Here is a 24,974-nt window from a genome sequence, read left to right on the forward strand (position 1 = left end):
AAAAAAATAATAATAATCTGATAAGACCTCTGGGGTGTTTTTTCAAAAATGGGTCATAGGTCACTGAGTCACTATCATCGGGGACTTTTTATGTTGCCTCAAATGCGCAGCGCTCTCTCTCCACCTGAGCGGGTGCGCTTTTGAGGCAACAGGTTAGGGACGGCCACACACATCCCATTCCCAGAATGATGATTCAGAGCATAGGGTTTGGGGCGGGCATATTTTTTTTTAGTTTTGGCTATGCTCCGGGTCATCATTCTGGGAGCATATCCTGTTTTATTATGTTTTATAATTTTCTGGCCCACTGTACCCCATGTTACGGGCCTCTGTACCCCACCTGTCTACCCCAGTTACGGCCCGTTGTCCCCCATAGTGTTCCCCTATTTTAGGGCTCAGTACTCCCCCCATTAGCGCACCTTGAGGAGGGGTCCCACATCCTGGCTCCATATCAAGCTCAAGGTCCCTGACTGCATTCCCACTCAAGCAAGACCTGCTGTGCACCCGCCAAGCCTAAATCATCAAAAAATAAGGTATGTCCTTACTCCAAAGAAATGTATTTACAAATTGTGGGGTGTCTTTTCTGCTATTAACCCTTGTAAAAATGTAAAATTTGGGGGGAAACACACACTTTAGTGGAAAAAAATATTTTTTTTTTACATATGCAAAAGTGGTGAAACCCCTGTGGGGTATTAAGGCTTACTTTACCCCTTGTTACATTCCTTAAGGGGGTCTAGTTTGCAAAATGGTATGGCATGTGGGGGGTATTTTGCTGTCCTGGCACCATAGGGGCTTCCTAAATGCGACATGTCCCCCCCATTTCAGCAAAGTTTGTAAATGTGACTCCTTCTCTTCTGAGCATTGTGGCGCTCCTGCAGTGCACTTCACGTCCACTTATGGGGTACCTCCATACTCAGAAGAGATGGGGTTACACATTTTTGGGGGTCTTTTCTACTATTAACTCTTGCAAAAATTTGAAATTTGTGGGGAAACCCACATTTTAGTGAATTATTTTTTTTTTTTTTACACATGCAAAAATCGTGAAATCCCTGTGGGGTATTAAGGTTCACTTTACCCCTTGTTACGTTCCCCAACGGGTCTAGTTTTCAGAATATAATGCCATGTGTTTTTTTTTTTTTGCTGTCCTGGCACCATAGGGGCTTCCTAAATACGGCATGCCCCCAGAGCAAAATTTGCTTCCAAAAAGCCAAATGTGACTACTCCTCTTCTGAGACCTGTAGTGCGCCAGCAGAGCACTTTTCACCCCCACATGGGGTGTTTTCTGAATCGGGAGAAATTGGGCTTCAAATTTCGGGGGGTATTTTCTGCTTTAACCCTTTGTAAAAATGTAACATTTTTGGGAACACAAGCATTTTAGGTAAATTATTATTTTTTTTTACATATGCAAAAGTCGTGAAACCCCTGTGGAGTATTAAGGTTCACTTTACCCCTTGTTACATTCCCTAAGGGGTCTAGTTTCCAAAATATAATGCCATGTGTTTTTTTTTTGCTGTCCTGGCACCATAGGGGCTTCCTAAATGCGGCATGCCCCCAGAGCAAAATTTGATTCCAAAAAGCCAAATGTGACTACTCCCCTTCTGAGACCTGTAGTGCACCAGCAGAGCACTTTTCACCCCCATATGGGATGTTTTCTGAATTGGGAGAAAATGGGCTTCAAATTTCGGGGGGTATTTTCTGCCTTAACCCTTTGTAAAAATGTAAAATTTTTGGGAAACCAAGCATTTTCAGTAAATTTTGTTTTTTTACATACGCAAAAGTCGTGAAACCCCTGTGGGGTATTAAGGTTCACTTTACCCCTTGTTAAGTTCCCCAAGGGGTCTAGTTTCCAAAATATAATGCCATGTGTTTTTGTTTTTGCTGTCCTGGCACCATAGGGGCTTCCTAAATGCGGCATGCCCCCAGAGCAAAATTTGCTTCCAAAAAGCCAAATGTGACTACTCCTCTTCTGAGACCTGTAGTGCGCCAGCAGAGCACTTTTCACCCCCACATGGGGTGTTTTCTGAATCGGGAGAAATTGGGCTTCACATTTTGGGTGGTATTTTCTGCTTTAACCCTTTGTAAAAATGTAACATTTTTGGGAAAACAAGCATTTTATGTAAAAAAAAAATTTTTTTACATTTGCAAAAGTCGTGAAACACCTGTGGGGTATTAAGGCTCACTTAATTCCTTGTTACGTTCCCCGAGGGGTCTAGTTTCCAAAATGGTATGCTATGTGTTTTGTTTTTTTTGCTGTTTTGGCACCCTAGGAGCTTCCTAAAGGTGACATGCCCCCCCAAAACCATTTCAGAAAAATGTTCTCTCCAAAATCCCCTTGTCGCTCCTTCCCTTCTGAGCCCTCTACTGCGCCCGCTGAACAATTTACAGAGACATATGAGGTATGTGCTTACTCGAGAGAAATTGGGCTACAAATACCAGTAAAAATTTTCTCCTTTTACCCCTTGCAAAAATTAAAAAATTGGGTCTACAAGAACATGCGAGTGTAAAAAAATGAAGATTTTGAATTTTCTCCTTCACTTTGCTGCTATTCCTGTGAAACACCTAAAGGGTTAAAACACTTACTGAATGTCATTTTGAATACTTTGGGGGGTGTAGTATTTATAATGGGGTCATTTATGGGGTATTTCTAATATGAAGACCCTTCAAATCCACTTCAAAACTGAACTGGTCACTGAAAAATAGTGAGTTTGAAAAATAGATGTTGTGAAAAATTTGAAAATTTCTGCTGAACTTTGAAGCCCTCTGGTGTCTTCCAAAAGTAAAAATTCATCAATTTTATGATGCAAACATTAAGTAGACATATTGTATATGTGATCCCAAATTTTTTTATTTTGAATATCCATATTCCTTACAAGCAGAGAGCTTCAAAGTTAGAAAAATGCAAAATTTTCATTTTCTTCATCAAATTTTGGGATTTTTCACCATGAAAGGATGCAAGTTGCCACAAAATTTTACCACTATGTTAAAGTAGAATATGTCACAAAAAAACTATCTCGGAATCAGAATGATAACTAAAAGCATTCCAGAGTTATTAATGTTTAAAGTGACAGTGGTCAGATGTGCAAAAAATGCTCTGGTCCTAAGGTGTAAAATGGCCTGGTCCTTAAGGGGTTAAAGAGTACCTGTCACCAAATAAACTTTTCTAAACTAACTCAAGCTATGTTCCTTAACTACTTCTAACACCCCTCCCACTGTAAAAAAAAAAATTATGAGCTTTAAAAAGCTGTTTATCTTACCGTTCTTCTTGCTCCCAGTTGGAGAAAGTGGATGTTTCCCAGCAGGCATGACATCACTGAAGCCTGCTGGGGGACCACTTCCACCCTCATATAGCTCTGTTCAGCTTTCAGTCTGTGCTTCTTTCAGTGAGGCTCTTTGCAGCTGTCAGTGAGGCTCTGTGCAGCTGTCAGTGAGGCTCTGTGCAGCTTTCAGTCTGTGCAGCTTTTAGTCTGTGCAGCTGCTTTCAGTGAGGCTCTTTGCAGTTGTCAATCAAGCTCAGTGCAGAGAAACTTTTCCTGAGTTTTAGAGATTTAGATCAGACAGAATGTGTTCTGGCCAAGAAGGGAGACCCCTGGTGGCCAGAAGTAATACAGCAGAAAAACTAACATAAAATGTTTTTTTTTTTTTTTTTTTTTTTTTTTGTAAGCCAATTACAAAAGTTATTTATTTGGCATAAGGAATCAGATATTAAAAATCATGTTTAATGACAGTGCCCATTTAAAGTGGATAAGCTTGTCTGTGGATTGTTGGATACTAATACACTGCACCAAAAAAAGAATAACTTTGAGACTAAACATGTCAAGTATTGGGTGAAAATCTCAGAAGCTTATGTTTATGTAAAGAACCTGATGTGAACAATGTTTATGTTTTTGTTATACTGCATGCTGGCTGGCAAAACTGTTTGAAGGGTCCTTTTCTACCACATACATTGGCATATGTTGGCCATTAATTCCTATTGAAAAAAAAAAGTATAATGTGTGCTATTTGTGACCCTCTGCATAGGAAAATGTAGCCCACTGTGCTTTCATAAATGGTTGAAAAAGACATGCCTATGAATACTGGCCCAGTGTGTACCAAAAGAGACCCTCAGTTTTCCAGCACACCTACCAAATGTGCAAAACACGATGTAAACTAAGTTTTAAAGGGAATCAGTTGAATTTGATGCTAAGCTGCAGGCATCATTAGATTTCTGTTAGGGATTAAAAACAAACCGTACCCTTCCTGGATGGGTGGTGGGGGTTGCCAAACCTTTAAAAATGCCTTTTTCTTTCTCAGCCAAGTGTCAGAAGCGGGGCCGACCTTCATTGACTGAAATGGTAGTCAGAGTGTGTATCTAATAAACCGCAACATACAAAACAGTTAGCAGCTACTGAAAGTATGGCTACAGTGATGGCGGACGGAATAAGTTAAATGTATGTATAGTATTTTTTCAACTTTTTTGTCTTTTTGGTACAATATTTTTAAATGAATTTAGAAAAAGTGAAGTTTTAGACTCTTATTGTGTATTCAGTGCCAAATATTTTAAACTTTGAGATTTATTGTTAGCAACAGTAAGGATACTATACGTGCAATATGACACATCAGTGCAGTATTACACAGAAAACAGCACAGACAGCATATGATCAGTGTAACTGCTCTCCACCAGTACTGTACAGTCAGAAGAGTTATTAGAAAATGGCAAGTACTTGCAGTGTTTAGAGAAGCTGAAATCATTTACTAACATCTTCTGAACATAATGGCATATTATGTGTGCTAGGAAATAACAAGTCCCTGCTGGGGAGGGAAACGTCTAAGTCATTTCCAATATAAGGGGAGGGTTCATGGGAAAGGAGAAATACATAGGAATCCTAGTTGTGAGACCGTGTTTATGTGAAGGAGAGAGGCTGGGAGCTTCCTTTTGTAGTACAAATACCATTTTCACATCTCCACTAACATCTGGAGTTCTGGCTGAACTTAGAAAAGGACATGAAGTTTGTGTGAAGCCTCCAGGATGCGGCTGCAGAACTGGTAAATCTGATTTTCTGTGACTTTTATGTTTTTGTGCACATTAGTTACGTTAGATTTCCCACTGTTTGCAGTTGTTTATATTCACATCTATGTTTCCTAACAGGTTCAGAATTCCAGTATTAATACTGGTCTTGGACTTATTACACGATCGAGCAATTGGTCAGGTGAGATGTGGTTAAAACCAAGATCTCATATATCCTTAGAACAAATAGAGGGAGCAACTCACACAGGTATTGAATGGCATATAGTGTAAGGTAATGGTCCCTGCAAGAAAAACCCTCCTGATCATCTATGCAGTAATGGATGAAAGAGGGAAAAAGAAATGGGTAGTGAGGAATGGGCTAAAGTTTGTTGGATCTAGAGTGTTACTTTTGGAAACACCAAAAGAAAATCATACCCTGTATATCCCCTGACTTGCAGGAAGGCAGTCTTGTTTTCTTCTTCAGAGCTTTGCATATTGGACCGGTACTTTTACATTATCCAGGAGTCATATAGTCATATGGTTATATATTTCATTTCTTCACATTTTATGTAGCCCTAAAGCAAACTGAAGTTCTACATCTCTTTACTCCGGGTCTAATATTTACTACTTCATACCTCTGAAATTTACACAGTTTAAAAGCAATTTAATAGAAAGCCAATTAACTAGAGCAAATGTTTAGATATACAGTGTATAAACTAGAAAAGAAGAAGAAGAAGAGAGCATGGACTTCTAGTGCAATTCCTGCCCTGAATGGATTTTAGTTCAGTAGACCCCAAGAAGTGTTGTCAATCGAACCCTATTACACTGGTCTCTATACATACTATACAATATTAAATGGTTCTGGTATGACCATAGTATGTTAAAACCAATATTAGTCAGGTCTAATACTGATGGTTTGGAAGTCCCTGAAATGTCAACCCAAAGTAATAAAAAGCACAGTATATACTGTATATATTGTGCTGTTTAATAGAACCCAATTAGTAAAAATATGCTGTTTTTGGCTTTTTTTTTGCCATTTTACATGTCAGGCCATGCTGGGACTTGTAGATTTCCAACACAGGGGAAGAGTGGATTGGTTGTATTGAATATATGTGAGATATGCTAAACTGTACAGTACCTATTTTAGACACGGTCATATTCTGCTACAAGTTACACTGCTGGGACACTAGCAGACTGTAGGGCTGTGCTGCATTGCTGGAACATAAGCAGCCTCTAGTGACTGTGACTTTTGTCACTAGGAAGTGAGCGGGTGGCTTAGCAGGACACAGCAAATGGATGCCTGCAACAGACGCGAAGCCCAGAGACACAGTGAGTAACTGTTGTTCCCTGTGTCTCCATTACACATTGGGGGGAGATTTATCAAAACCTTTGGAGAGGCAAAGTTGCCCAGTTGCCCATAGCAACCAATCAGGTCGCTTCTTTCATTTTTCATAGGCCTTGTTAAGAATATAAGAAGCAATCTCATTGGTTGCTATGGACAAATGGGCAACTTTGCCTCTCCACAGGTTTTGATAAATCTCCCCCATTATGTGCCGTAGCACATGACAATAGGGCACTCAAGCAGTATGTTGGGGGCATCATATGTTGGGGGTCAATTGTACAGCAAAGTAATATAGGTCTTGTAATCTGTATTCATCTACAGGGACAAGTTGAACTAATGTAAACTGGTCATACACATTAGATTATTGTTGGCTGAACAATTCCAACAGTACTGGCCAACCACTTACTATTCAACTGTCCCCTGACAGATGGGGTCACAAAAGAGAAGCATCAGACAGTTGGATTTCAACATGCCTAATCCTTACATTCACAGAGGAGAGACAGCTCTTTTGGGGATGTTTCAGATGAATGTAAAATGTATTAATGTGCTTGTCACTGTGAACATGCTTCTGTACCTGCAGGGTGCATGTTATAGAACAGGAGAAGATAAGCTGATTGATGTATGACTCTGTACAGAAATATTCAGTAACCAAGAATTTATCAACTTAAATCACTGGGCTACATTTCAGGTCTTCTCTGTGTGAGTGGACAAACAGCAATTACTGTCAATAACACAGTGAGACCACTCACTAAACCCATAAGCCATGCTTAAAGGGGTTGTGGTGTCCCGGTACTGCATCCTATACGGTACCTGTATATAGGTCCCCATAGCCAGAGTCCCTAGGACGTCGGGGTCCTTCTATAAATGTAATTGTACAAATGTATATAAGTGGTCAATTACCTGTACGGAGCGTAGCCAAGGTCCGCAACAACTGCCAGTCACTGAAGTGTATAGAGACTGTATTAATGAGACTGTTACTGTTCATTGGATGTACCGCAAGCCTTTAAGTAAAGTTTATCCAAGTTCAAGTTCAGCTACCTTGTGGACCTTCAGTCATTATTTGCATGCACCTATCGTTACTGGGAAGGGCGGCGATAGGCCGGAGAATTACCTCAGCATACTAGCCCTTAGCCTGGCGTCACAAACTATAGGGTTAACCTTAACCCCTGATATAATAAAGCAAAACCCTGACTACACTACCACTACCCCAGAGGCCTACCACAGGGTATTCCGGCTTTATACATCTTATCCCCTATCCAAAGGATAGGGAATAAGATGTATGATCGCACATCCCCTCCCATAGACATGAATGGAGGGGGCATGGTGTCACTAGGGGCCGGGCATTGACGTCACATCCCCGTCTCGGAGGCAGCGCCAGGCACAGAATGCCGGGGACTGCACTGAGATTGCGGGGTATAAGGCATAAGATGTATATAGCCAGAATACCCTTTTAAGCAAGAATTAAATAACATAACATTTTTTTAAAGAGTGTAGGTTTTGTCACTAGCAGTTGATCACACCACTTGCTCGCCCTTGAACGCCTTCTGTTTAATAAAATCATTTCTACAAACAAGATGGCATGTTTAACCCCTTAACAACACAGGACGTAAATGTACGTCCTGGTGCGGTGGTACTTAACACACAAGGACGTACATTTACGTCCTATACTTGACAGTGAGCATCGGAACAATGCTCGGGTCATGCGCGGCAGGTCCCAGCTGCTGATAGCAGCCAGGGACCCGCTCGTAATGGCCAACATCCGTAATGGTGAGTGCGCGGATATCCGCCATTAACCCCTTAGATGCCGTGATTGATACAGATCACGGCATCTGCGGCAGTGCGTTCACTAAAATGGATGATAGGATTGCCCACAGCGCTGCCCCGGCGAACGCGATCCTCCAGAATGGCAGACGGAGGTCCCCTGCCTTCCACGGGTCTTCTGCTCTGGTCTGAGCTCGTGCAGACCAGAGCAGAAGATGGCCGATAATACTGATCAGTGCTATGTCCTATGCATAGCACTGAACATTATTAGCAATCAAATGATTGCTATAGATAGTCCCCTATGGTGTAAAAATAAAAGTAAAAAAAGTAAAAAATAAAAGTAAAAAATCCCTTCCCCCAATAAAAATTTTAATTGTCCGTTTTTCCCCATTTTACCACCAAAAAGGGTTAAAAAGAAATTCAATAACCATATTTGGTATCGCCGCATGCCTAAATATTCAAACTATTAAAACATAATGTTAATTATCCCGTTCGGTGAACGGAGTAAACGTAAAAAAAAAAAGTCCAAAATTGCTGTTTTTTTATAACATTTTATTCCAAATAAAATTGATAAAAAATGCATTAAAAGTTTTATATATGCAAATGTGATATAAAAAAAATTACAGATCACAGCGCAAAAATTTTGCCCTCATACCACCGCTTATATGGAAAAATGAAAAAGTTATAGGTCAGCAAAATAGAAGGATTTTAAACGCACTAATTTGGTAAAAAAGTTTGCGATTTTTTTAAAGCGGTATAATAATAGAAAAGTATGTAATCATGGGTATCATTTTATTCACAGAATAAAGAAAACAGATCTATTGTACCGTAAAGTTTACAGCATGAAAATGAAACCTTCCCAAATTAGCAAAATTGCGGTTTTCTTATCAATTTCCCCACACAAATGGTAGTTTTTGGGTTGTGCCATACATTTTATGGTAAAGTGGGTGATGGCATTACAACGGACAACTGGTCGCGCAAAAAACAAGCCCTCATACTAGTCGGTGGATGAAAATATAAAAGAGTTATGATTTTTTGAAGGCGAGGAGGAAAAAACGAAAACGTAAAAATAAAATTGTCTGAGTCCTTAAGGGGTTAATATGAAAAGTTTTCTCTAAATTTACTTGAAATTTATAACCAACATATAAGGATTTGGCTGCATTTAAAATCTCAGCAACATCCACAGTTGTTGTATGTTGTACATTGGGGAAATATGGAGCAGAATCAGCCCTATATTCAGCAGGTGCCAGCTCTGGTACCGGCAAGGACAGCTTAACCCCCTAGATGTTGAATCATCTGGACAGTTGGACAAATAAGGGGTTCTTCCATCACCCAACTGCCACCCAAGATACAGTTGTCATGGCCAGAGACAGCATGTAATAAGAAACTGCTTGTACAGTACTCTGCTATACTAATGTAGCCACAGTACACTGTTTGCAAATCACTGATATATGGAACATAAATCCAATTTAGCTAATTACTAACTCAAGACCAACCAAAATAGCTAAAATTTAACAACTTTTATTAAATCCAGTTAAAACCTATAGTTACTATAAAATGGATACAGAGTCATCGGTCTACAATACATAAAGACTCAAAACAGGGTAGATTCCCTCCAGGGTCGATCCCTTATTTAACACCCTTATCAAACCCGACGCGTTTCCCCGTGGGTTAGATATGTCCACGGTTCATCAGGGGTTATACTTAAACCCCGGACACACAGTGGAGATGTATATCTTATAACTTATTCTATTCAATGTATAACAGGCAGGAAGAACACATAGAACACACAGCAAGCAGGGTTAATAAATGTACGATATAGTTTCTGTGGGATTCCTCTTCATGGATAGTCTCCAATAGTGTCCTTGATAACCAATAGACCCAAGGTCCTTGATATGACCTCCAGGTTTAGTTCCACTTCCTGAAAAGCAAAAAGCAAACAGGCAGGAAAGCGACAAAAAGACATATAGCCGTTAATAAATAAACAAACTCAGAGCAGACAGACTAAAAATAAAAAATAATAAATAATAATTAATAATAAATAGTAAACAAACATGTGGCTCAGGCACATTAAGCACATACAGCAAAAGAAACCAGATAGCAGAATGCAAATACAAAGACCATTACACACAGAGAATAGAATAATTTTGAAAAGTACCTGAATGTCAGAGTACATCAAAGAGCGCCCATATGATATGAAATAGGCTAATAAATACAATTATTTTCTTCCTCAGCAATGGCCCCTATTAGCTTAAGAAAATACAATAATATAATTTGATGAACTATAATTTATTAATTCAAATCGCATATAAACTCAAATGTGCCTTTACGTTCAAATTACCTCCGTGTGTGTATACTGATGATAACCAGGGTACTGTTGTAGCTCCCACAGAATCCACACTAGAGATAGATGGACCCCTCGTCAGTAAGACCCCATAATAATATACAATTAAGTACCAAGTAAAGTGACAATACAACATTACCTTTAAAGATAGGTTTCCTCCATGTGAGGGACTATGTAGCCAATAATAATTCCCACACTTCCTATCCTTCACTGCAGAGAGGCTAATGAAAAAAAAGGGGGGGGATACACAAACTGTATTATTACTAGGGATCTATAAAAAGAACCACAACATGGTGCCACAGAGATAGGCAAAGCTCACTCTTACCTCAATATATCCCTGACTGCCACAAATCCACACAGGTAAAACTCCCCTGCTTGGCAAGCTTTCTCACGGGGTCCGTAGATTTTAAAAAATGGACAGCGGATGCTGTGGACGTATTCTCTGAACAAGAGACAGATAATGAGGATGGCTCTGTTATATCATTGAAGGCCTTATTTAAAGAATTATATGAGGCCTACAAAGATAGCTTGAAGTCTTTTTGGGAGGTTCAATCCCTTGAGAATTATTTGAAAAATAACATAATACCTAAGGGTCTTAGAATCAATATTCTACCTGCTGAGAGGTCCCGGTCAGCGAATTTGCTTACAAAGTGGGAACAGGAGTCTATGATAGGCTCTTTTAGGTTTATGAATCTTCTGTTAGAAGAGGAAAAAATCACATTGGAAAAAAACAGTAAACGTCTGAGTGACCTGATTGAGGAGACTATTAAACATAAGTCAGATTCTGATTATATAAGGAGGGAGGCGATATTAGAATCATCAGTAGACAGATTCTACACTTCCTTAAAAATCCGTAAGCATAAACAATTTGTACGGGACCTAGCGGAGTTTAGGGAGAAAAGGGCCTTTCACTTCCAAGACAAACCAGTCAGAGAGGGAACAGCGGGGGAGGTCTCCACCTCGGACATTGAATCTTCGGATTCAGACAGAAGGGATCTCGGTCATCCATCTGTATCCCCACGGGACAGAAGGAACCGCGGTCGAGGTAGGGGCCGAGGAAGATGGGCAAATCGAAGGGGGAGGGGAGGTTATTCCTCCTTGCCCTCTTCTTCTTCAGTCCCGTCATCCTCTACATCTTTTTTAGAGGGGAGAGGAACCCCATACGGTTTACGGGAGAAACCGGATCCCACGGTCACACAGAAAACCAAGTCTTAAATCTATCTTCAAAGATTCTATCTTCCTCAGAGCTATCAGTCCTTACTAAAGGACTAGGATTTGTGCCTACCACACAATACAAAGCATTCGAGTGGATTAAGGATATCAACTTGTTCATTCGGAAGCTTAAATGGAAAAAGTTCCTCAGAAAGAATGATCGAGAAAAATGTGAGGAATATGGTATCTCTGAGGAAAATATGACGGAAGTGATGACATTGGTTGATTTATTAGAGGAAGGTGAGAGGGTGAGTGGACAAGGCCCGTTCACTGATTTAAAAGTTAAAAGTACAAGGACTCCACCTCAGATGGATACATCCAATTTGGATGTATTCCTTGACACAGTGACGAGTGAGCTGGAAAAAATACCCCCTTGGAATCACAAGGTGAAATCCAATCTGACAGAAGTTGAAATGCTTGCTTTACAAACCCTGGAAAAGGATTCTAGCATAACCATCAAGCCCTCCGACAAAGGAGGGAACTTGGTGGTTATGGATACATTAAGATATCGGGAGATGACTCTCTCCCTACTCAAGGATCGAGCCTCCTATAGGATTATTCCAAGAGACCCTACAGAGATATTTAAATCTAAATTGGTACATCTACTTGATTGGGGTCAAGACGAGGGACTGATCTCTTGTCACGAGCATAAATTTATGCTCCCAGTGGAACCACAAATTCCTACCTTCTACTCTCTGCCCACAAGTCCACAAGTGCATTTTTGGTCACTTTTTATATCATTTAAAAATGAATAAAAAGTGATCAATAAGTCCTATCAATGCAAAAATGGTACCGTTAAAAACTTCAGATCACGGCGCAAAAAAAAGAGTGCTCATACCGCCCCATACACGGAAAAATAAAAAAGTTATAGGGGTCAGAAGATGACAATTTTAAACGTATTAATTTTCCTGCATGTAGTTATGATTTTTTCCAGAAGTACGACAAAATCAAACCTATATAAGTAGGGTATCATTTTAATCGTATGGACCTACAGTATACATATCAGGTGTCATTTTTACCGAAAAATGTACTACGTAGAAACGGAAGCCCCCAAAAGTTACAAAACAGCGTTTTTTTTTCAATTTTGTCGCACAATGATTTTTTTTCCCGCTTCACCATAGATTTTTGGGCAAAATGACTGACGTCATTACAAAGTAGAATTGGTGGCGCAAAAAATAAGCCATCATATGGATTTTTAGGTGTAAATTTGAAAGAGTTATGATTTTTTAAAGGCAAGGAGCAAAAAACGAAAATGCAAAAACGGAAAAACCTCCGGTCCTTAAGGGGTTAAAAATACAAAAATGACAAGAATTTAAAACCTTTTTTTTCTTCCAATTTTTAAAATAAAAAGATACAAACCACAAAATAAATAAACATAATTAGTATAACTATGCCCAGAAATGTCTGGTTTCTGAAAATATAACTTTATTCAAGTGAACCTGTCTGAAAACACAAGATGGTAGAATTGTAGTTTTTTGTCACCTTCCCAAAAAACAAGGTTTAGAAAGCAATAATATTCCAAATGGTCACAGTTCATAGAAGAAAAGAAAATGAGGAGGCACTCACGTACAGGTTCGTGGGGATCGGTTTTCTTTATCATCGGTGCAGTATAAGACAGCAAGCGTGGGACGCCAGAGCGATGGACAGCGGACCGTGATGATTGTTTCACGCCCCTCTGGGCGTTTCTTCAGACAAGTCCACCTCCGGATCTTTCGTACAGGTAAGTACTCTCACCTTGCCTGACCTCACGGAGGGGAGGTAACTATTACATACATAAACAAATTAAAAACAAGATACCGCAGGTACGGACTAACTTCAATACATGGAATAAAACATGTTGTTATAGAAAAACACTAAGGTCTAGTCGGTCATTGAGCCCCAGGTTACCTTGGGCGTTCATTTCTAAAATAATCTTGGCTTCTCGTTGCAAGAGGGCTTTTTGACGGTTTATCCCCTCTCTGTGGTTAACCCTTTCTAAGCCTAAAAATGTTAAACAGGTTGCATCACCCTGGTGTTCTTCTATAAATATGGCTTATCAATTTGGGGCTTCCATGACCGGTTCTTAAAATGCTCCCTGAATCTGATGTTTAAGGCTCGTTTAGTACAGCCCACATAAAATCTTTTGCATGGACACAAAATAGCATAGATCACGAAACTGGTCCTACAACACATAGTATCTTTAAATTGTATACATTTCCCTCCAATATTGATGCCCTTATCTATACATAGGTAACAGCACCAATTACAAGTGTTGCATTTATAATTTCCTGGTAAAAGGGTCTTACTTAACCAGTTGCTGTTAGTTTTAGTTTCAAACTTACTTTGAACCAGCTCATCTTTAAGGCTTTTTGACTTCCTAAATGTTATAAGAGGTTTATTTTTAGTAAATTCCCTCAAACCAACATCATTCTGTACTAAAAACCAATTATCATGGATTACTTTTTTTTAATCCTATCTGCCATTGGGCTAAAACGGAATGAAAAGGCAAAAGATGGGGTCTCTTTTTTTGTTAAATTTTTTTTGTAAAAACTTCTTCCTTTTAGCGAATCTCCCCCTTTTTGTTTAGAGGCTCTGTCTAGAGCCTGATCCAGAACGTGTTCTGGATAGCGTCTAATAACCAGCCGCCTTTTTAAATCCAGTGCCTGCAACTTGAAATCCTCCTCATTGCTGTTTACTCTTCTTAACTGTAAGAGGAGGAGGGAGTAGCAGGCAGTGGGTTTCCTATACCCTTTAGTTTTCATACTATCTCCCTCCAGGCGGACAAGAACGTCAAGAAACTCTAGTTCTCTACCTCCGATTTTATGGGTGAACTTCAAATTCATATCATTCGTGTCATTTAGGTCAGACACGAAGTCCTCAAAGGAGGACTCCGTGTCTGTCCACACAATGAACACGTCATCAACAAAGCGTCTATAGCATGCTATTTACTTCAGATGCTTATTTTTCCCTGAAAAAATTAACCTTTTTTCAAATAACGCTACATACAGGATAGCCAGTGTACACGCCCCTGGCGTCCCCATAGCAACTCCTCCGATTTGGCTATACCATTGATCACCGAATTTAAAGGAGTTGTTAGTCAGGATCAGTTCCAGGGAATCGCAAATGAAGTCAATATAGGCCTCGCTTTTACCGGATGGTGTCAATAACTCACGCACTGCTCTCACAGCTTCCATCTGTAGGATACTGGTGTAAAGACTCTCGATGTCCACAGATGCCAAAATGCAATTTGCGGGCAGCGAGAGTCCCTCCAGTGTAACTAAAAACTCATTGGTATCCTTCACCAATGATGGGATTTCTCCCAACAGCGGGTGAAGGAGCCAGTCTACAAATTTGGAGATCGGCTCCGTTAGAGTCCCCACACCGGACACAATAGGGCGTCCGGGTGGGGACTCCAACTTTTTTGGACTTTCGGGAGAAAGTACCACTGGGCAGCTTTTGAAGTCTTGGGCAACAATTTTTCGGCCATTTTTTTTAGAAAGTATGTTCTTTTCCATATATGATCTTAAGAGGGACTGCAGTTTATTTTTAGTTTTTTTGGAGGGGGTTGGTGGTAACTTTTTGATAGAACCTACTGTCAGTGAGCTGTCTATTGGCTTCTGATTCATAATAGCTCTTTTCCATCAGGACAATGTTGCCCCTTTTGTCCGATTTCTTAATTACTATGTCTTCCCTTTTCTTAAATTTTTCTAAGGCAAGTTTTTCATTTCTATCAATATTCTCACCCACCTCTGGATAGTGGAGGGCTTTGATGTTCTCAAATACCAGGAAATTATAAATGCAACACTTGTAATTGGTGCCGTTACCTATGTATAGATAAGGGCATCAATATTGGAGGGAAATGTATACAATTTAAAGATACTATGTGTTGTAGGACCAGTTTCGTGATCTATGCTATTTTATGTCCATGCAAAAGATTTTATGTGGGCTGTACTAAACGAGCCTTAAACATCAGATTCAGGGAGCATCTGATGGGAGCATCAGAACTGGTCATGGAAGCCCACGATTGATAAGCCATATTTTAGAAGAACATCAGGGTGATGCAACCTGTTTAACATTTTTAGGCTTAGAAAGGGTTAACCACAGAGAGGGGATAGATCGTCAAAAAGCCCTCTTGCAACGGGAAGCCAAGATTATTTTAGAAATGAACGCCCAAGGTAACCTGGGGCTCAATGACTGACTAGACCTTAGTGTTTTTCTATAATAACATGTTTTATTCCATGTATTGAAGTTAGTCCGTACCTGCGGTATCTTTTTTTAAATTTGTTTATGTATGTAATAGTTACCTCCCCTCCGTGACGTCAGGCAAGGTGAGAGTACTTACCTGTAGGAAAGATCTGGAGGTGGACTTGTCTGAAGAAACGCCCAGAGGGGCGTGAAACAATTGTCACGGTCCGCTGTCCATCGCTCTGGCGTCCCACGCTTGCTGTCTTATGCTGCACAGATAATGAAGAAAAACGATCCCCACGAACCTGTACATGAGTGCATCTTCATTTTCTTTTCTTCTATGAACTGTGTTTATGCAATGCTGGGAGGATTGAGCCCCGCTTAAGGAGGTGGATGTTTTCGGGTGTCTGAATGCCGCACAGCCCTATAGCAGAGGTACACGTCTGACTCACCGACATAGCTATACACACAGCAGCAGTGCCGGTACTGTGTCTATTTGCTGGATTATATTCCAAATGGTATTTATAAAAACTACAGCTCACCCAACAAAAAATGAGCCCAGACACATCTGTTTATGGAAGAATAAAAAAGTTAATTCCTGTAGGTCAGAATACAAAAACATTTTATAAAAATAGTAAAACATAAAACAAGCACTATATACATTTGGTATCTCTGACTCACAGAATGATGCATATGTTATTAGAGCAAAATACTTCTTTCTCTGCATATGAAGCTACTCCCCACTATCTCAAACATTATTTCACCCTGAGAAAAACAGCTCCATTCCTTCTTACAAGATGGACCACCAGCATAAGGAGGTATTTGGTTTCACACTGCCCATACAAGCCTATGGAGAGCAGAAGGGTGAGGAAGGTAATGAAAGGGGGAGTAAATCAGAGCCAGAATAAAACTGCAAATATACTAGAGAAGAGCATATTGTACTATTAGATCTCACCCAGCACATGATTCACAGCTTAGACTGCTCAGTACTGTTCTATAATGGTATCCATGCAGATACTCCTGCTGATTTATGGGGTGTACTATGGAGATTGCCTCTGTGTGTGCACAGTGTATGAAAGATATCATAGACATTAGACTCCACCCACTAGCTGAGGGACAGCTGAAAATCACATACATTTCAAAAAATGTTGTGAAAAATGCCATATAAAAGTTAGAAAAATGGTCAAAAATATTGCTTAAATGTAAACATATGACAGGTATCATAAGTCGGAAGAAAAACAAGACATATCCGCACTCACCACCGGGTTTGGCGTAAAACGTTCCTACGTGGAGACCACCACGGGATCAGAGAGACAGCATCGCTTTGTGCGCTCAGAAGCGATAACCGGCTATTTTGCACACTTGCCCTTCATCCGGCCTAGGAACGTAAAATGTAGGAACGTTTTACGCCGAACCCGGTGGTGAGTGCGGATATGTCTTGTTTCTCTTCCGACTTATCATATTGCTAGCTATCCTTTCCATTTATCCTAGCACCTCTGCCCGGCGAGTTTCTGTTCAAATGACTCAGCTGTGTCTGTTACTTCGCTGGACACTTGTTCTCTAAGACTCGGTCATATTTGTTTGGTGCCGTCCACATTCCTTCTACCTACACGTATATATGGCAACAAGTACATTTCAACATGTCAATTAGAGATGAGAGAATTTACAGTAAATTCGATTCGTCACGAACTTCTCGGCTCGGCAGTTGATGACTTATCCTGCATAAATGAGTTCAGCTTTCAGGTGCTCCGGTGGCTGGAAAAGGTGGATACAGGCCAAGGAGACTCCTTCCGAGGACTGTATCCACCTTTTCCAGCCCACCGGAGCACCTGAAAGCTGAACTAATTTATGAGAAGTTCGTGACAAATCGAATTTAGTGCAAATTTGCTTATCTCTAATGTCAATATTACCACAAATTAAAGTTTTTATCCAACAATAAAAAAACAGAGCTAATTCCTTTCAAAAACAGCACCACCACTGGAACTGAGCTGCAAAACCACACTCAATCTGTAGACACATGTGGTGCAGTTTTTTTTTGTTTGTGTGAAGAAATTAGCTCTTTTTTTTTTTCTAATGCTGGTTAACCCCTTTAAATTCCATAAAAATGAAACATATAACATATCACAGAAATGTATTCTTTTCTCCTTCACCCCTCAAACAATTGTTGGTTTCTCAATTCACTATGTGGTAAAATGAAAGGTTCCATGAAAATTTTGCATAAATAACCTTTGAAAGGTACAACCTTTGCAAAATAACAGGCCCTCATACAGCTGTGTTGGTGAAAAATAAAAATAATTATGGCTCATAAAATTGTGTCTCCAAAGTGGTTAAATAGGTTTTCCGATTTGAGCAACCCAGGTCCGGATTAAGAGCATCATGGGCCTGGTGCTGAAGATTTTGATGGGCCTTTTTATCGTAATATATAAAATGAAAATGCAACACAAAGTAATTTTTCTTAACACAAATAAAGCGCATCTGTCACATGTTTTATGCACATTAAATTACCAGGATAGCTGAATACATGTTAGTTTCCAGAGGAAAAATTGCTGAGTTGACCATAGCAACCTTTTCAAAAATGAAAGAAGTGATCTGATTGGTTGCTATGGGCAACTCAGCAATTTTTATACTGGAAGAAAGGAGATTTTGTCTAAGGCAAAGGAAAGTTTTTTTTACACTATGAACAATAAGGATGTGGAATCCTCTGCCTGCAGATATGATCTTATTAGAGTTTGTAAAGACATTTAAACAGCAACTGGATGAATATTTGCAAAAGCATAACATTAAGGGATATAGGCCCTAATTTTTTTAGCATGTTGTGATGCCCGCGCTGTAGCATGTTGTGATGCCTGCGCTGTAGAATGTTGCAGAAAATTATTTTCAGTATAATAATCAAATATACCAATTGCCACAGAATGGGAAAGTGCTAAAAAAGTTGTTACCATTTAAAACTACAGCTCCCAGTATGACCTAAGCAGTGGTGAGGGTGATGCTGGGAGTTGTTGTTTCACCCATCATTACTGCAGAACTTACAAGTGACTACAGCTCTGACAGGACATAGTGAGGAGAATACACAATGATATCAGTAACTACAGGTGACGTCTTCTCTATAGTGAGGAGAATACACAATGATATCAGTGATTACAGGTGACGTCTTCTCTATAGTGAGGAGAATACACAATGATATCAGTGATTACAGGTGACGTCTTCTCTATAGTGAGGAGGATACACAGTGATATCAGTGATTACAGGTGACGTCTTCTCTATAGGGAGGAGAATACACAATGATATCAGTGACTACAGGTGACGTCTTCTCTATAGTGAGGAGAATGCACAATGATATCAGTGACTACAGGTGACGTCTTCTCTATAGTGAGGAGAATACACAATAATATCAGTGACTACAGGTGACGTCTTCTCTATAGTGAGGAGAATACACAATGATATCAGTGATTACAGGTGACGTCTTCTCTATAGTGAGGAGAATACACAATGATATCAGTGATTACAGGTGACAGCTTCTCTATAGTGAGGACAATACACAATAATATCAGTGACTACAGGTGACGTCTTCTCTATAGTGAGGAGAATACACAATGATATCAGTGATTACAGGTGACGTCTTCTCTATAGTGAGGAGAATACACAATGATATCAGTGATTACAGGTGACAGCTTCTCTATAGTGAGGACAATACACAATAATATCAGTGACTACAGGTGACGTCTTCTCTATAGTGAGGAGAATACACAATGATATCAGTGATTACAGGTGACGTCTTCTCTATAGTGAGGAGAATACACAATGATATCAGTGACTACAGGTGACGTCTTCTCTATAGTGAGGAGGATACACAGTGATATCAGTGATTACAGGTGACGTCTTCTCTATAGGGAGGAGAATACACAATGATATCAGTGACTACAGGTGACGTCTTCTCTATAGTGAGGAGAATGCACAATGATATCAGTGACTACAGGTGACGTCTTCTCTATAGTGAGGAGAATGCACAATGATATCAGTGATTACAGGTGACGTCTTCTCTATAGTCTTTTCTTATCTAATTCAGATGGTACATACCGCCAGGACTTGTTCCAGCTAAATGTTCACTCAGCAGAACTTGATACCCAGATGGCTCCTCACTATGTCAGCGGATTCTGATCCTCTATATGAAAACAATAATTATTATAATACTGCCAAACACCATATCCTTTGAATATAATGCTGGCACACACCGTACCCTCTGAATATGATACTACTACACACTGTACCCTCTGAATATAAAACCGCCACACACCGTAACCTCTGAATATATTACTACAACACACTGAACCCTTTGAATATAATACTGGCACACACTGTACCCTCTGAATATAATACTACTACACACTGTACCTTCTGAATATATATTATATGTGGGGGGCAAATGACAGGGGGGCATTATATGTGGGGACACATGACAGGGGGGCATTATATATGAGGGGCACAGGACAGGGGGTATTATAAGTAAGCTGCAAATGTCAGGGGGGCATTATATGTGCATTATATTGGCACATGACAGGGGGGCCCCTGTCATGTGCCCCCACATATAATGCCCCCCTGACATGTGTCCCTCACATATAATGCTCCCTGGATATGGGGTATTATATATGAGGGGCCTTATATATGAGGGGCACAGGACATGGGGTATTATATATGAGGGGCACAGGACATGGGGTATTATATATAAGGGGCACATAACAGGGGGCATTATATGGACACATGACAGGGGGGGGGTCCTGTCATGTGCCCCCACATATAATGTCCCCCTGTCATGTGCCCCTCATATATAATACCCCATGTCTTGTGCCACTCACATATAATGTCCCCCTGTCATGTTCCCCCTCATATATAATACCCCATGTCCTTTGCCCCTCACATATAATGCCCCCCTGACATGTGCCCCTCACATATAATGCCCCTGAGGGGGCAGGACAGCCAGGGGCATTATATGTGAGGGGCACATGTCAGGGGGGCATTATATGTGAGGGGCATATGTCAGGGGGGCATTATATGTGAGGGGCACATGTCAGGGGGGCATTATATGTGAGGGGCACAGGACATGGGGTATTATATATGAGGGGCACATGACAGGGGGCATTATATGGGCACATGACAGGGGGGCATTATTTGGGCACATGACAGGGGGGTTCTGTCATGTGCCCCCACATATAATGTCCCCCTCATATATAATACCCCATGTCTTGCAACCCATAATGCGGTTGCTGCCCCCCTGACATGTTAAATTGTGCCCCTCACAGTGCCTTACATTATAAATGGCCCCAAGGGCTGTCACCTTTCTCTCTGGGACCTGGTGACTCAGACTGACACGCTGCGGCAGCTGCTGCTCAGTCCTTGTGTCAGTGGGAGCCGCGGGGACGTGACTTCCTGGCGCCGCCGTGAAGTGGATGACGTCACTGCAGCTTTCACTGACAGCTGCCGCAGCGCGTGTGACTGACGGAGGTGACGACGGCCCGGGTGTTGTTAGATACAGGGGAGCAGGGGGGGGGGGTTGTGTCGGTGTTAGGTTAGGTGTTGGCGGCAGAACGGGAGGTGGGTCACCGATCTGGGCCGCCTATGCGGGCCGCCTGTGCAGGCCACTGGGCCTATTTTAATGTAAGGGTCTGGAGCGGCAGCTCCATCCGCCCCTACATTAATCCGGCCCTGGAGCAACCCCTGTCCATACACTCTTTTATGCTATATGGCCATAGTACAAATGCTTAGAGTTGTAGTATATGGTTGCCCATTCATTTTTGTATAACATTGTGGCCACTGCAGGAATATATGATAGTTATCAGAATTAGTATTGTTGTAAAGGGGTCCCATCTGCTCCATTACAGTATTACCTATCTCAGGGCTACATGCAGTTTTGCTAGAGATGCTGACTTCAGCCTTGAGTCATGGATGTGAAATGTGACATATTTTGGTAAAACAGTTCATTTCCATCCAGCACAATGCAAGGGCTGTAAAATGGGAGTCTATCGCATTTAAAGGGGTACTCCCGTGGAAAACTTTTTTTTTTAAATCAACTGGTGCCAGTAAGTTAAACAGATTTGTAAATTACTTCTATTTAAAAATCTTATTTCTTCCAGTACTTTTTAGGGGCTGTATACTACAGAGGAAATGCTTTACTTTTTGGATTTCTCTGGTGTCACGACCACAGTGCTCTCTGCTGACCTCTGCTGTCCATTTTAGGAACTGGACAGCAGAGGTCAGCAGAGAGCACTGTGGTCGTGACATCAGAGGAATCTAAAAAGTAAAGCATTTCCTCTGTAGTATACAGGCCATAAAAAGTACTGGAAAGATTAAGATTTTTTAATAGAAGTCATTTACAAATCTGTTTAACTTTCTGGCACCAGTTTATTTAAAAAAAAAAAAAGTTTTCCACGGGAGTACCCCTTTATTAAGGACTCAGGGTTTTTCAGTTTTTGCACTTTCGTTTTTTCCTCCTTACCTTTGAAAAATCATAACCCTTTCAATTTACCACCTAAAAATCCATATTATGGCTTATTTTTTTGCAGTGACATTAGTCATTTTACCCAAAAATGCACGGCAAAACGGGAAAAAAAATCATTGTGCGACAAAATCGAAGAAAAAATGCCATTTTGTAACTTTTGGGGGCTTCCGTTTCTACACAGTGCATATTTCGGTAAAAATTACACCTTATCACTATTCTGTATGTCCATACGGTTAAAATGATACCCTACTTATATAGGTTTGATTTTGTCGCACTGATTTTGTCGCACTTCTATACGCAATTTATACGTTTAAAAATGTAATCTTCTGACCCCTATAACTTTTTTATTTTTCCACGTACAGGGCGGTATGAGGACTCATTTTTTGCGCCGTGATCTGAAGTTTTTGTCGATATGATTTTTGTTTTGATCGGACTTTTTGATCACTTTTTATTCATTTTTTAATGGTATAAAAAGTGACCAAAAATGCGCTTTTTTTGACTTTGGAATTTTTTTGCGCGTACGCCACTATATTTTTATAGTTCGGACATTTACGCACGCGGCGATACCACATATGTTTATTTTTATTTTTTTACACTGCTTTATTTTTTTTATGGGAAAAGGGGGGTGATTCAAACTTTTATTAGGGAAGGGGTTAAATGACCTTTATTAACACTTTTTTTTTTTACTTTTTTTTTGCAGTGTTATAGGTCCCATAGGGACCTATAACACTGCACACACTGATCTTTTACACAGATCACAGGCGTGTATTAACACGCCTGTGATCAGTGTTATCGGCGCTTGACTGCTCCTGCCTGGATCTCAGGCATGGAGCAGTTATTCGCCAATCGGACACCGAGAAGGGAGGTAGGGGCCCTCCCGGTGTCCTGCAAGCTGTTCGGGACGCCGCGATTTCACCGCGGCGGTCCCGAACAGCCCGACTGAGCAGCCGGGTCACTTTCACTTTCACTTTAGAAGCGGCAGTCAGCTTTGACCGCCGCTTCTAAAGGGTTAATACCGCACATCGCAGCGATCGGCGATGTGTGGTATTAGCCGCGGGTCCCGGCCATTGATGAGCGCCGGGACCGACGCGATATGATGCGGGATCGCGGCGCGATCCCGCTTCATATCGCGGGAGCCGGCGCAGGATGTAAATATACGTCCTGCGTTGTTAAGGGGTTAAAGGGGTTGTGCGCTGCCCTGGCTTTCGGAGCTCCGCACGCAGCGTCCGGAAGTTCATTACTCCGAACGCTGTGTGCGGGCTTCGTGACATCACGCCTGCCCCCTCTACCAAAGTCTATGGGAAGGGGGCGTGACAGCGGTCGCGCCCCCTTCCCATAGAGTTTCGTTGAGGGGGCGGGCGTGACGTCACGAGGGGGCTGGGCGTGACATCACGCCCGGCGGCCGCGAACACGAAGCCCGCACACAGCGTTCGGAGTAATGAACTTCCGGATGCTGCGTGCGGAGCTCCGAAAGCCAGGGCAGCGCACAACCCCTTTAACAGCTGTGGGCTTCCCTTGCCCTTCTACATTTTCCTGGACACAGTAAGACTAGGTTTCCACACAGGTTTTTTTCTGGCGTTTTTTGGAGAACTTTTTGAGCCAAAGCCAGAAGTGTATTCAAAAGAAATGGGAAATATAAAGGAAGGACTTACACTTCTCCTTCCTATTGGATATACTTCTGATTTTGGCTTAAAAATTGCAGAGGTAGTTTTCAAAACAATGCCAGAAAAAAACCTGTGTGGACACCTAACATAATAGGGAGAATACTGTTAATCATCAGCATGAGGACTGTGTCAGGACACCTGTCAGGAAACAAGGAACCAATCTAATGCCTAATAATTCACTACTAGATTATATGTAAAGATTTCTAAAGATGACCCCTTTTACACATACTACACTAAACCATGTAGAACAAAAAGAACTTTGAGCAATTAACCTTTTATTGCTTTACCCTTTCACAACTCTTCTGCTAAAACAAACTGATCTCTCCATAACAGCATGCAGAAATAGAGAACTGCTCTTATCTGTTATATATTTATCCAAAGTGTCAATAGTGTACTTGACATATGGAAAATGGTCTAAGTACTTGCAACTTTCATCCCTGGTCTTATCATAGGAGAAAGGATATTCTCTGAAATTCCACTTATCCTTCCACTGTTCCTTGTCACCAGCTCCTAAGAGAGGGCCTGTCAGGGCACCTTTCAATACTCTAAGTACTGCCACTGTTCCCAGCTGCAGCAGATCATGAGGGAACATGTATTCAAAGGCATGTGAGCTATGACAACAATGTGTTTTCAACAAGCGTTGCTATTTTTCAGTTAGGTTTAATACTCTCAGATTATGCATACTTGGAACATTTGGTCTTTTAATATAATGCAATACACAGTTACAGTAAACAGACACTGTAAAAATGTTGCCATATTTCAGTAGTGCAAGCAGACTGAAACTCGGGGTTTACATCACATTTTTGCCATACTGTTTACAATCAGTTTTTCTAAAGAAAGCCGTATGGCAAAAAAAAAACGAATGTAACCGCATGGGGAAAAAGTAAACTGTATGGGTTTTTAAACCGTATACTGTTTTTAAAAGTGCATAAGGTTCCGTCCGTTTTTATAAAAACAAAAAAAAAAACAACATACATTTTTGAAAACTGTGCTCAACCATGGTTTTGACTCCG

The 24,974-nt window shown here is 40.8% G+C and overlaps 1 protein-coding gene across 5 annotated transcripts in view; it reads left to right on the forward strand.

Annotated features, from left to right (window-relative positions):
• Window positions 1–4,897: 4,897 nt before the first annotated feature.
• The window catches only part of ADAMTSL5 (ADAMTS like 5), a 123,065-nt gene continuing 102,988 nt past the window's right edge, over window positions 4,898–24,974 (forward strand). For all 5 annotated transcript variants that reach the window (XM_056516561.1, XM_056516552.1, XM_056516570.1 and 2 more), the window contains exons 1-2: window positions 4,898–5,019; window positions 5,123–5,183. In XM_056516561.1, coding sequence (XP_056372536.1) covers window positions 5,003–5,019; window positions 5,123–5,183 — 78 coding nt within the window. In that variant the 5' untranslated portion in view covers window positions 4,898–5,002. The remainder of the gene's footprint in view (window positions 5,020–5,122; window positions 5,184–24,974) is intronic.

This window comes from Hyla sarda, chromosome 1 (genome assembly GCF_029499605.1).
Source record: "Hyla sarda isolate aHylSar1 chromosome 1, aHylSar1.hap1, whole genome shotgun sequence".
NCBI classification, from domain to species: Eukaryota; Metazoa; Chordata; class Amphibia; order Anura; family Hylidae; genus Hyla; species Hyla sarda.